Source organism: Diaphorina citri, unplaced genomic scaffold (genome assembly GCF_000475195.1).
Source record: "Diaphorina citri unplaced genomic scaffold, Diaci psyllid genome assembly version 1.1 scaffold1556, whole genome shotgun sequence".
NCBI classification, from domain to species: Eukaryota; Metazoa; Arthropoda; class Insecta; order Hemiptera; family Psyllidae; genus Diaphorina; species Diaphorina citri.
This window is the reverse complement of record NW_007378982.1, coordinates 67,586-81,871: the sequence shown is the minus strand read 5'-3', so window position 1 is coordinate 81,871 and position 14,286 is coordinate 67,586. Positions and strand designations below refer to the sequence as shown.

Here is a 14,286-nt window from a genome sequence, read left to right as displayed (position 1 = left end):
ACACAAAACGTTTGGTTGAGATGGTTGCTGGGCTTGGCGGTATTTTGACCGCTTTTGGACAGATTTCGACCGTTTTTTTGGTGGTTTTCAGCTATACTATAGCGACAAAACGGTTAGAGATATTGTAAAATTCTTTTCAGACCCAGCAATATCGAGTGCGTGGTATCCTGAAGACTTGCAGTAGATCCTTATCGTTATCAAGCGACGATGAAGAAGACCACTATAGCTCCTCTTGTTCAGTGAAGAAACATGTCCGATTTGATGATCATATCTCTAGAAAGTTGTTCTCGTAAGTATAGAACACTCAGGTTAAGCAACGTTTAGCTTGGTGAATATCTAGACAGAGAGGTCTTTATGAAGACCACTATAGCTCCTCTTGTTCAGTGAAGAAACATGTCCGATTTGATGATCATATCTCTAGAAAGTTGTTCTCGTAAGTATAGAACACTCAGGTTAAGCAACGTTTAGCTTGGTGAATATCTAGACAGAGAGGTCTTTATGAAGACCACTATAGCTCCTCTTGTTCAGTGAAGAAACATGTCCGATTTGATGATCATATCTCTAGAAAGTTGTTCTCGTAAGTATAGAACACTCAGGTTAAGCAACGTTTAGCTTGGTGAATATCTAGACAGAGAGGTCTTTATGAAGACCACTATAGCTCCTCTTGTTCAGTGAAGAAACATGTCCGATTTGATGATCATATCTCTAGAAAGTTGTTCTCGTAAGTATAGAACACTCAGGTTAAGCAACGTTTAGCTTGGTGAATATCTAGACAGAGAGGTCTTTATGAAGACCACTATAGCTCCTCTTGTTCAGTGAAGAAACATGTCCGATTTGATGATCATATCTCTAGAAAGTTGTTCTCGTAAGTATAGAACACTCAGGTTAAGCAACGTTTAGCTTGGTGAATATCTAGACAGAGAGGTCTTTATGAAGACCACTATAGCTCCTCTTGTTCAGTGAAGAAACATGTCCGATTTGATGATCATATCTCTAGAAAGTTGTTCTCGTAAGTATAGAACACTCAGGTTAAGCAACGTTTAGCTTGGTGAATATCTAGACAGAGAGGTCTTTATGAAGACCACTATAGCTCCTCTTGTTCAGTGAAGAAACATGTCCGATTTGATGATCATATCTCTAGAAAGTTGTTCTCGTAAGTATAGAACACTCAGGTTAAGCAACGTTTAGCTTGGTGAATATCTAGACAGAGAGGTCTTTATGAAGACCACTATAGCTCCTCTTGTTCAGTGAAGAAACATGTCCGATTTGATGATCATATCTCTAGAAAGTTGTTCTCGTAAGTATAGAACACTCAGGTTAAGCAACGTTTAGCTTGGTGAATATCTAGACAGAGAGGTCTTTATGAAGACCACTATAGCTCCTCTTGTTCAGTGAAGAAACATGTCCGATTTGATGATCATATCTCTAGAAAGTTGTTCTCGTAAGTATAGAACACTCAGGTTAAGCAACGTTTAGCTTGGTGAATATCTAGACAGAGAGGTCTTTATGAAGACCACTATAGCTCCTCTTGTTCAGTGAAGAAACATGTCCGATTTGATGATCATATCTCTAGAAAGTTGTTCTCGTAAGTATAGAACACTCAGGTTAAGCAACGTTTAGCTTGGTGAATATCTAGACAGAGAGGTCTTTATGAAGACCACTATAGCTCCTCTTGTTCAGTGAAGAAACATGTCCGATTTGATGATCATATCTCTAGAAAGTTGTTCTCGTAAGTATAGAACACTCAGGTTAAGCAACGTTTAGCTTGGTGAATATCTAGACAGAGAGGTCTTTATGAAGACCACTATAGCTCCTCTTGTTCAGTGAAGAAACATGTCCGATTTGATGATCATATCTCTAGAAAGTTGTTCTCGTAAGTATAGAACACTCAGGTTAAGCAACGTTTAGCTTGGTGAATATCTAGACAGAGAGGTCTTTATGAAGACCACTATAGCTCCTCTTGTTCAGTGAAGAAACATGTCCGATTTGATGATCATATCTCTAGAAAGTTGTTCTCGTAAGTATAGAACACTCAGGTTAAGCAACGTTTAGCTTGGTGAATATCTAGACAGAGAGGTCTTTATGAAGACCACTATAGCTCCTCTTGTTCAGTGAAGAAACATGTCCGATTTGATGATCATATCTCTAGAAAGTTGTTCTCGTAAGTATAGAACACTCAGGTTAAGCAACGTTTAGCTTGGTGAATATCTAGACAGAGAGGTCTTTATGAAGACCACTATAGCTCCTCTTGTTCAGTGAAGAAACATGTCCGATTTGATGATCATATCTCTAGAAAGTTGTTCTCGTAAGTATAGAACACTCAGGTTAAGCAACGTTTAGCTTGGTGAATATCTAGACAGAGAGGTCTTTATGAAGACCACTATAGCTCCTCTTGTTCAGTGAAGAAACATGTCCGATTTGATGATCATATCTCTAGAAAGTTGTTCTCGTAAGTATAGAACACTCAGGTTAAGCAACGTTTAGCTTGGTGAATATCTAGACAGAGAGGTCTTTATGAAGACCACTATAGCTCCTCTTGTTCAGTGAAGAAACATGTCCGATTTGATGATCATATCTCTAGAAAGTTGTTCTCGTAAGTATAGAACACTCAGGTTAAGCAACGTTTAGCTTGGTGAATATCTAGACAGAGAGGTCTTTATGAAGACCACTATAGCTCCTCTTGTTCAGTGAAGAAACATGTCCGATTTGATGATCATATCTCTAGAAAGTTGTTCTCGTAAGTATAGAACACTCAGGTTAAGCAACGTTTAGCTTGGTGAATATCTAGACAGAGAGGTCTTTATGAAGACCACTATAGCTCCTCTTGTTCAGTGAAGAAACATGTCCGATTTGATGATCATATCTCTAGAAAGTTGTTCTCGTAAGTATAGAACACTCAGGTTAAGCAACGTTTAGCTTGGTGAATATCTAGACAGAGAGGTCTTTATGAAGACCACTATAGCTCCTCTTGTTCAGTGAAGAAACATGTCCGATTTGATGATCATATCTCTAGAAAGTTGTTCTCGTAAGTATAGAACACTCAGGTTAAGCAACGTTTAGCTTGGTGAATATCTAGACAGAGAGGTCTTTATGAAGACCACTATAGCTCCTCTTGTTCAGTGAAGAAACATGTCCGATTTGATGATCATATCTCTAGAAAGTTGTTCTCGTAAGTATAGAACACTCAGGTTAAGCAACGTTTAGCTTGGTGAATATCTAGACAGAGAGGTCTTTATGAAGACCACTATAGCTCCTCTTGTTCAGTGAAGAAACATGTCCGATTTGATGATCATATCTCTAGAAAGTTGTTCTCGTAAGTATAGAACACTCAGGTTAAGCAACGTTTAGCTTGGTGAATATCTAGACAGAGAGGTCTTTATGAAGACCACTATAGCTCCTCTTGTTCAGTGAAGAAACATGTCCGATTTGATGATCATATCTCTAGAAAGTTGTTCTCGTAAGTATAGAACACTCAGGTTAAGCAACGTTTAGCTTGGTGAATATCTAGACAGAGAGGTCTTTATGAAGACCACTATAGCTCCTCTTGTTCAGTGAAGAAACATGTCCGATTTGATGATCATATCTCTAGAAAGTTGTTCTCGTAAGTATAGAACACTCAGGTTAAGCAACGTTTAGCTTGGTGAATATCTAGACAGAGAGGTCTTTATGAAGACCACTATAGCTCCTCTTGTTCAGTGAAGAAACATGTCCGATTTGATGATCATATCTCTAGAAAGTTGTTCTCGTAAGTATAGAACACTCAGGTTAAGCAACGTTTAGCTTGGTGAATATCTAGACAGAGAGGTCTTTATGAAGACCACTATAGCTCCTCTTGTTCAGTGAAGAAACATGTCCGATTTGATGATCATATCTCTAGAAAGTTGTTCTCGTAAGTATAGAACACTCAGGTTAAGCAACGTTTAGCTTGGTGAATATCTAGACAGAGAGGTCTTTATGAAGACCACTATAGCTCCTCTTGTTCAGTGAAGAAACATGTCCGATTTGATGATCATATCTCTAGAAAGTTGTTCTCGTAAGTATAGAACACTCAGGTTAAGCAACGTTTAGCTTGGTGAATATCTAGACAGAGAGGTCTTTATGAAGACCACTATAGCTCCTCTTGTTCAGTGAAGAAACATGTCCGATTTGATGATCATATCTCTAGAAAGTTGTTCTCGTAAGTATAGAACACTCAGGTTAAGCAACGTTTAGCTTGGTGAATATCTAGACAGAGAGGTCTTTATGAAGACCACTATAGCTCCTCTTGTTCAGTGAAGAAACATGTCCGATTTGATGATCATATCTCTAGAAAGTTGTTCTCGTAAGTATAGAACACTCAGGTTAAGCAACGTTTAGCTTGGTGAATATCTAGACAGAGAGGTCTTTATGAAGACCACTATAGCTCCTCTTGTTCAGTGAAGAAACATGTCCGATTTGATGATCATATCTCTAGAAAGTTGTTCTCGTAAGTATAGAACACTCAGGTTAAGCAACGTTTAGCTTGGTGAATATCTAGACAGAGAGGTCTTTATGAAGACCACTATAGCTCCTCTTGTTCAGTGAAGAAACATGTCCGATTTGATGATCATATCTCTAGAAAGTTGTTCTCGTAAGTATAGAACACTCAGGTTAAGCAACGTTTAGCTTGGTGAATATCTAGACAGAGAGGTCTTTATGAAGACCACTATAGCTCCTCTTGTTCAGTGAAGAAACATGTCCGATTTGATGATCATATCTCTAGGAAGTTGTTCTCGTAAGTGATTTTCTGTTCTTCTTCAAGGGGTTTTAAAGAGGGAACTCTTAAGGTAGAAACACACTACCATTACGTCACGTCACGTGAAGTCATGGAGAGTCAGAAATGTGTAGTTCAAAGTTTTCCCATAATATTGTAGGTAATTTCGTTCAGGACAGCCACACTACTATGATGACCTGATGGTAATGTGTTTGTTACCTTAACTGTTTGCGCCGCACTCAGTCGTCTGTAACGACTTTTCGAAGTCTGATTGTAGCCAAATCAGATTGTAGTCTGATTTTGTCAAAATTGGTCCGGCTTTATTGGATTTAGAAAAAAAAACCTTTAGGTTCTATTTGTCATCTTTGTATGTCAATAACTGTACTTTTCTCTTCCACGTGATTCCAACCACTAGTTCAGTATCAATTTCTTATTTTACTTTTTTTTTTAATTTCCTCATCCTATAGGAAGGAAAGTAATGTAATCGGGTCAAATTTTCGATGGTCAGTTTTTAGTGAAACAACACGTTTCGAGGTCCCTAGAGCCTAAATCCAAAGTTTCAGCCATTGGTCCGTGTGTGTGTCTGTCTGTAAACAAAATATCTCGAGAACGGTAAAGCTAGAGGCAAATTTGGTATGTAGCTGTCAAATGTGACAAGGATGCGACACGAAACTTTTGGTTAAGATCGGTGCAACGCTTGGCGGTATTTTGGCCGCTTTTTGGCGGTTTTCGGTGTTATTCAATAATATCTCCGGAACAGTATGAGCTAGAGGCTTGAAATTTGGTATGTAGTCCACAAATGTGAAAAGGATGTAACACAAAACTCTTGATTAACATAGGTGCTGCGGTCGGTGGTATTTTACCGCTTTTTGACGGTTTTCGACCGCTTTTTGGCGGTTTTCAGCTATACTGACCAAACGGTTAGAGATATTGTAAAGGTTACAATTGAAGAACACCCAAATAAGCATCATTCAATAGGATAAGGAAAGTCGTGTGATGTGCACACCAGATTTTTTTTTTTTTTTCAAGTATAGGTATAGCCATTATATTTAGGTAAATGCTGGGTTTGTTCTTTGTTAGGTGTAGTTAGAGCTAAGAACAAGTATAGGTATAGCCATTATATTTAGGTAAATGCTGGGTTTGTTCTTTGTTAGGTGTAGTTAGAGCTAAGAAAATTTATAATTAGATAGTTAGTAAAGGGTCCGCCCGTTTGTGTAAGTAAATAAATTCTCTGCCCGCAGATCAAAATGTACGATCCTGGAGCAGGAGAAAAAATACCAGAAGCGACTACGCCATCTGAGTCACAAGCGAGAAAGACGGCTGAGTGAAACAGAGGCCAGTGACAATGAGAAGGACAGGAAGTACATGTCGAAGAAACAGCAGAAGAAACAGAGCCGCAACCTGCGCAACACCGCTATGAACAACAATAACAATGGTAAGTACAACAACAATAGTGAAACAGAGGCCAGTGATAATGAGAAGGACAGGAAGGACATGTTTAAGAAACAGAGCCACAACCTGCGCAACACCGCTATGGTGTTGTTGGTGGTGGTGGTGGTGGTGGTGGTGGGTGGTGGTGGTGTTTTATTCTATTCTAATAGTAATACATAGGTTTACAAAACAATATGTATACACGATGGCCACATTGTAGTTCATGTTGAGACATTTTCTGATGATGGATGTTGTTGATATTATGACTGATTTTTGGCAGGTTTCAATGAGATGTTCAATGTTTTCCAGCTCACATGCTTCTATTCCTCGCTTCGTGTTCTTATGAACCAATCCATTTGAACTTTTGACAATCGGTATAATTGATACGGATGACAATTTATACATTTCTGTTATTTTATGTTTCAGGTCTTGATACTTTCTCATTTTCATTATTATTATTATTTTTCAGGAACCAACAACAATGGCGGCAAATCCAAAAAGACCGTGAACAAGGAAAACGAAGACACGAACTCGCACGAAGCTGCCTTGGCGGAAACGTCCGAAGACGAGTCGAAAACCTCCTGTTCCTATTCCACTACATCGGAATCCGGCGAAGACTAAGCTACTAAAGAACGTTTCAACTTTAAAAACACGCAAGAATCGCCCGTCTTTCGTACCTTTTTTTGTGGAAAAAAAAGTGAGGAAATGAATCCATAAACCCTGAGCGAGTAGGAAACGGTTTGAATTGGAATACACCCTTAGAAAAACAGGTTGCTATGGAGTAAAGTTAGTGATTATATAAGATGCCGAACATTCGGTTGGGCTGCACTTCCGTTAATAATTGTGTAGATATAAAAGACCTTCATTTTGGTTGGGCTGCCGTAATGGTGTCCAGATTGTTTCGAGTTTGTCGTTTGGGGCAACCAGTTTGAGGAGGCGCCATGAAGCGCAAGCGGCGAGCCGAGTAAAGCGCGCAAGAAGAACGCGCAGCGAACACCCACTGAACGCCGCTGGCGCGCGCATCGCGATAGGAGGTCGAAGTAACTAGTTTGCGCAGCGCCCGCTTAGGATAGCCGGCGCTGTTGATAGCAGGGCTCCAAGCCACAAAAATTTCAACTTTGAGAAATATCGAACTCAGGGACAGGTCCCTAGCAATCCCATGACCTATAAATTATTCCGCCACTGTCCATCAGACGTAACAAACTTATGATGAATTATGTTGCAAAAATTGCAGCCTCCCCCCTTAACCCAGTTTTCAAATTGATGTTCAATAACAACCTGCTTCCCGACAACTTTGGTTCTAAACCTATTCCCCTCACTGTCCGATACAAATCTCTTAATGAATTCCATACTACCCTTGATCAGCACACCATCGCACCTTTTTCTCCTTGTACCCCACCCTGGTCTTCTGAAACTCCAAAAATTGACCTCCATCTGTCTAAACATAAGAAAAATGAGACTCCCCCTAACATATACCGTTCCCATTATAATGATCTCATTCATTCCAAGTACGCTAATCACACTCTTTGTTTCACCGACGGCTCGAAAACACCATCCGCCACTAGTTGTGCGTACAGTATCGACGGTACCGTCTCCTCCGTCTCTTTGTGTAAAATAAACTCTATCTTTTCTGCAGAACTTCTCGCGCTCTACCTATGTTTAAAGGAGATATCCGAATCCCATTCATTGTGCAATTGAATTATGGAATAGAAGGTCAGAAGATACACCTGGATGGAGAAGAACTTAACACAGTAGAACGCTACGCTCATACGTCATATTATTATGCTAAGTTTCTGCAAAAAGTTATGAGATCCCCCAAAAAATACCACTTCGTGGCATAAAAAAGGCCCCGCCAAGTCGTTCCTCCCAAATTAAATCAAGTGCCACAAAAAATAAACAAAACTCTATCCCACCCCAAAAAAGATTAGAAATCAATTTTGTACCCCGCCTTTTATTCACTTCATAATTTGTGTCCTCCTACTTCACGTAGTACCTACCTTTCTTTCCCCTCATTGCACTCCTCTTTCTCTAATATTACTTCTGCTTCACTGCATTGGCGGCCTGCCATCAATTTATTTTTAAAGCATTGCACACCGCCAATGCAGTGAAGCAGAAGTGAGATTAGAGGAAAGAGGAGTGCAATGAGGGTAAACAAAGGTAGGTGATTGGACAGGGCATCTTTGAGAATGTCAAGTAGAATCTCAAAACACTCTTTGCTCATCCTGTAACATAAAATACCATAATAAACAAATTGTGTAGCTGCTCTCTGTGATGAAAGAAAACCTTTATCAGGTAAAAGAAAAATATATAATTATTATAATACAACATATCTAAACTTTTTAATAATGAAGAACACAAGATATACTTTATTTCTTTTACTTAAACACTGGACATTTTATTCATAAATGACTGTAATAATTAATTAATTAACAAATTAGGACACATTCCAGGACACCTACCATACACGTGAAGAACACACACACACAGAAGTGAGCCATAGCCATCATTTTCACAAAATCAAAACACACAAAAAATCTAAGATACAGGGTCTGATGAAATCTCTAATGGTCACTAGTATAGATAGAACAGGGTGTGACAAAATATTTCAGTGTACTTACTTCTATTTACACATTTGGTACCTACTCTAAATTATAATTTTGCTAACTGGGGCATTATCAATTAGGGTTACCTAAAAATGAGATCTAAAAAAAAGACTATGTAGGTAGGATAATCTGTAAGATAATCTGCTTCGAGGTGCTGCAGTGACTGCTCTAAAAGCATTGCCCAATGCATCTTTGTCCACTGGGGCACGCTTTATTCCGTTCTTGCTGCGAGGCATTTTTATCTGAAACATTTTTTTTACTGGGGCATTAGATATTAAAATATAGTATAGTTTAGCTTATCCATCAAAACTTGAATAGTTAGGTATTCATTTAATGCACATTTGACTTCTGAACTTAGCAAATTTGACCTTGTCAAGACCTTTTGTCAATACATCAGCTATTTGATGTTGAGAATCCAAATATTCAACTTGAATTTCACCAATGTTCACTTTTTCACAAATATAGTGATATTTTATATCTATATTTCGGAGCATCGAATCTTCGGAGCATTGAACCTTTGGCTCCACGTGGTGGTTTGGGAGCAATAGACTTTTGACCTTACACGTGTGGCAGTTTGTTGGGGCTATTTGATGTTGAGAATCCAAATATTCAACTTGAATTTCACCAATGTTCACTTTTTCACAAATATAGTGATATTTTATATCTATATTTCGGAGCATCGAATCTTCGGAGCATTGAACCTTTGGCTCCACGTGGTGGTTTGGGAGCAATAGACTTTTGACCTTACACGTGTTGTAGTTTGTTGGGAACCTCGGCGCACCCCGCTCACTCTATCTACTCACATACGTTCCACCCCCAGCTGCGGCGGTAACCAATCAGAATCGAAGATTCTCGGCGACATCTCTGCCTGGTACCTATTTCGAGATTTTGCAGCGCGTGCACTTCGATGGTGAGGCAGTTCTTTTACATTTTTTGTTCCATAGAGGAAAAGCATTTCTTTAGGTATCCCGGGAGCCCGGGACTTTTCAAATTTGTTCTTTACATCTGAAAGTTGGAAAGTTTCCTGTTAAAGTGACAGTCCCTTACCATTTTGTACATTAAAGTTACTTATTACTTAAATAATCTGTAAAAGTACCCTGAAACTTCAAAATCTCCTTGGTGTTTTTTTTTATCCATATCTTTAAAATAAGTCCAGAACAAAACCTGGTAAGTTAAATCGAAATTATCTTTGAAAATCATAATTATTTATCAACCTATCTGATATTCATTCTTCACCTTTGATAACTGAAACTCAGCTTTCTTCTTGGGTTAAAGAATACATTCCTAGGAAATTCAACTCTCTTCAGCTGCGGCGGTAACCAATCAGAATCGAAGATTCTCGGCGACATCTCTGCCTGGTACCTATTTCGAGATTTTGCAGCGCGTGCACTTGGATGGTGAGGCAGTTCAGTTCAGCAAGAATATTCGATCTGTCAAGACCGGTGTAGGTCCCCTTGTTAAAGTACGAAAGAGTAATAAAGTATTGAGAAGTGAGTGTCAGGATAGAGTGGCGGGGAGTGTCCGTACACCTTCCCCAGCTAACTGTTATTGTTCTTTAGTTAAACTTTGATTTCTTATTAAAAATAAACCCCTTTGTCTTGTTAATCGAATTCATATTTAATCCAGTGTTATTATTGTTATCTTAAACCATGGAGGGAAGAGAAGAAGGAGAGGTCAGCGGGGATCAGTGGCGTAGCGTCCATATAAGGCGTGTATGGCGGCCATACACTCGAAATTTCACTCAAATTCCCCGGAAATGGACTCCTTCCGTCTGATGGTGGGTGTTCTCCCTCCTCCAAAGACATATTCACTACACTCTAATAAAGATTTTTAAAAAGAATAACACTTTTCTTAAAGAGGTTTGACAGAGGGAACTGTAACTGCTAGGGTCTCATCGTCCCGAAATTGAAGAGAGAAGGAAGCCAGGATAGGGGAAAGCCAGCCGTTCCGAGAACGAACATTATCCCATCAGGATAAAATCCGCCCCGGGCGGGAATCGAACACGCGGCCTAGCGCTTACAAGGCAGACGCACTACCAACTAAGCTAACTAGGCTGGCGAACAACACTTTAGATACTAAGTCTAATATTACGAACTAACAAAGTTTATTTGATAAGAAGAATAATGATAATAATAATAGTAATGAGTAATGTTCAACCCTTGATGACCCAAATGTCCTTTATTCAAATACTCCCCGATATCAACCTCCCGAAAATACTTCTAAGTAGGTATCTCAACTCTACTAGGCAACACAACACAACAATCTAGAATCAGAATGAATTCGCCAGAGCTTCTCGCTCCTAGCAAACACACGATATGACGTCATACTGCCATTCAGCACTTTTGCTAAGCGCGGTCTTTCCAACACAGGATATGCGGGGGAGGTGAACGGGGTGCATTGACAGAACATCTGAGCAGAGCCTTGATCTCTTACGCCGATACGGCCAACCTGACATGGCAGACGTCCCGACTGCCTAGGCTGTAACAGAGAAGTCAAAACATGCCACAGCAGTATTATTTCAAATAAGTACCACTCGGCCACACTGACAAAAAGGGCTTCCAAATTGCCATTAATTCCACAATGACAATTCAAACATAGGCAGGTACTGAACATATGTATGCAGGTACTGAACACAACAACCACTTTCGTATTTTTATTTTTTTATTTATACATCCAATCGTGTGTGCTGACTGGGAAGTTTGTTCTCGGAACGGCTCCTATCCTGCCCTCCTTCTCTGTTCCATTTAGGGATAAGACTTCCGTTGTTAGAATTCCCTCAATCAAAACTCTTCACAAAAAAAAAAATGTAACTTTAAGACAGCGATTTCCAAAAAGCGGCCCGGCCCGCCAGACCTTTTTTTGTGTCCCGCAAAGCTTTTAGAATGGGCCTCATTTGGCTTGATTTTTGCTCTTTTACTATGGGGTGGACTACCAAAATCTGGAGCATCCACAATCCCCCCTCAAGAAAATCCTGGATACGGGCCTGCTTCCATGTGTATGTGGCCCGCTGGCCCGCATACACATTGGAGTTGGAAATCCCTGCTATAGGATGAAGTGGGACAAATCAGAGTTGAGGGAAAAAGGAAGAGAGGAAGACCAAAGAAGCAATGGAGAAACTGTATAAATGAGGATCTGCGTGAAAAGGGACTGACCCGAGAACAAACTCAAAACCGAGCGGACTGGAAAAGGCTGACTCGTAACACCGACCCCGCATAAGCGGGAAATGGTGAAGGAAAAGAAGAGGAGAGTTTAAGTATCCAGGCGAAGTGTAGGCGAAGGACAGAGGGGTAGCGGTAGTTCCGAGCCTAGAGTCCTTCCCACCGATCCTCTCTTTCTGACAGACTTTCTAATATTGTGGTCGGGAGCACTTGGTAGAATACTTACGCTCGGGGAGTTGTGCGTCCTTGTTCTGAATAACTTTCAAATCGATAGACAATAAAGTGGTGTTGTTGTTGTTGTTGTTGTTATTATTATCATCGTTATTATCTTTAAGTCCTTTTTCCCGATTAGTTTCCTCATTAATTATTAGACTTTTGTAAATAAAATTACCTACTAGTTAAAATATTTATATACAAACAGAAAATAATGCCATATTATGAACCATATTTAATTAACCACATTATGAACTATAATATCTAGTACCTATTTATATACTTTCTTTTTCTCTTTATCAGAAGTAACATTGTCTATATTTTATATTATTATTATTATTTGTTCTTTTTTTTTTCTCATAGGATGACTAAGTATTTATACGATTGTAACTATTCGTCAAAATATACTGTAAATATTCATTCATTCATTCAATCAATCTCAACTTGTATTGTTTTGTACAAATCTCTCACTCAACTTGTTCCTCGAACCTCTCACTCTCACGAACCATTTTTACAGAGTCTATAAGAGACTGTCTATTGACTTGAAACTTGGTCGGGGGATGACGCAGTTATGAATAAGCACTAATATTTTATTGAGGTCTGGGTAACTTTGTGCAAATCCATTCTATTAGATTTCTACAGGAAACAAGTAGGTTATACTACTTACCTTGTCATGCACTTGAGACGAGGAATGAACTTCTCAGATGGGCGGATCCACTTCGAAGGACCAATAAATAAACCGATCTACGGCTTGAAGGACCAACTTTATACTTATCTTGCTTAGTTTAGGAAAATGAAAAGAACTTAGGAAACTTAGTACTTTATTTTGTGTAAACTTGGAAACAGAGAGCTCTTTCTTGCGTGTTGGATTTTGTGCAGCTTCAGAGCAATTAATTTGGCCACAGACTTTGGACACATGACAAGTCGTTGACAGACAACTTGTAACGAATTGTAAGAGCGGCGCAATCACTTCTCTAGTCCCGTATTTTTACGAGACGAATCTCGAAACGAGACAAAATCTCTCCGTCATCTCGTGAATTTCGAGACTAGACAAAATCTAGACATTTCTCGGCCCTTTTTGTAATACTAATACTACCTTACCTACCTAATACTCATCTTGCACGCTGTTGTCTGTGTTGCGTCCCTTTTCCTATTTCAGGTATGGCGCGCGCCCCCTGTCTGCATACCAACATGAAGCTCTACACGCTGACAGGCCTGTACAATGCCAGCCCTGTTTCCCCTCATTGCACTCCTCTTTCCTCTAATATCACTTCTGCTTCACTGCATTGGCGGCGTGCAATGCTTTAAACATTAAATCGATGACACGCTGCCAATGCAGTGAAGCAGAAGTGAGATTAGAGGAAAGAGGAGTGCAATGAGGGGAAAGAAAGGTAGGTAGGTACTACGTGAAGGAGGAGCACACAAATTATGAAGTGAATAAAATGCAGTTTGTGTTATTATGTCACAAGTTTGGTACTCACTGCAGCATTGCAGGATTTTCCCAATACGTGGTGTTGTTGTTGTTGTTGTTGTTATTATTATCATCGTTATTATCTTTAAGTCCTTTTTCCCGATTAGTTTCCTCATTAATTATTAAACTTTTGTAAATAAAATTACCTACTAGTTAAATGATATCGTAAAGTCGTATAAAATCATTTTCTAGTGTAGTAACCGTGTAAATAAATGGAAGAAGGAGAAATAGGGGATTCCCCGGGAGGTTCGCCCAGTGGATCGTGGGTGACCTGGGCCGCCCCTCCTTCAAATACATAGAATAACAGTATCGAGATCCCCTGAGGCTACAGCAGAATACTCAAAACTGAATAAGATGGGAGGCAGATCTAAGGATAGAGAGGAAAAGTTGAGAGTATCTCTAGTAAATATAGTTATAGAGTATATAGAGGTACCACCACAAGAAGTTCCCCTACGATAATAACTCGAAGAGTTAACGAAGCCAGGTATATTAACACAAGGTGAGTTTTGCTCTATTAAAAAAAAAAAAAAAAAAATAATTGATAATGGCCAATAATAGTCAGAAATTTTCAATTTCTTGAGCAGAAAAATACAGTACTAGATACCTTGGTCACTTCTTTGGCAATAACAACACATCCCCAAATTTCTGCAGTTAGTTCTCTTGTTACGAAATCCAACT

General features: G+C 39.3%; 2 protein-coding genes across 2 annotated transcripts in view; both read left to right on the top strand.

Moving 5' to 3' along the window:
* Positions 1-140: 140 nt before the first annotated feature.
* On the top strand, positions 141-6,784 carry LOC103516390 (protein kintoun-like; the record flags this gene model as incomplete). The annotated part of the gene is made up of 4 exons (XM_008481354.3): positions 141-289; positions 4,661-4,753; positions 5,974-6,167; positions 6,633-6,784. Coding segments are annotated over 4 exons (588 nt in total), but the record flags the coding sequence as incomplete, so codon positions are not given.
* A 553-nt stretch (positions 6,785-7,337) lies between these two features.
* The window catches only part of LOC113470397, an 11,122-nt gene continuing 4,173 nt past the window's right edge, over positions 7,338-14,286 (top strand). The window contains exon 1 of the mRNA XM_026828795.1: positions 7,338-7,788. Within this exon, the coding sequence (XP_026684596.1) occupies positions 7,370-7,788 (419 nt within the window). The 5' untranslated portion in view covers positions 7,338-7,369. The remainder of the gene's footprint in view (positions 7,789-14,286) is intronic.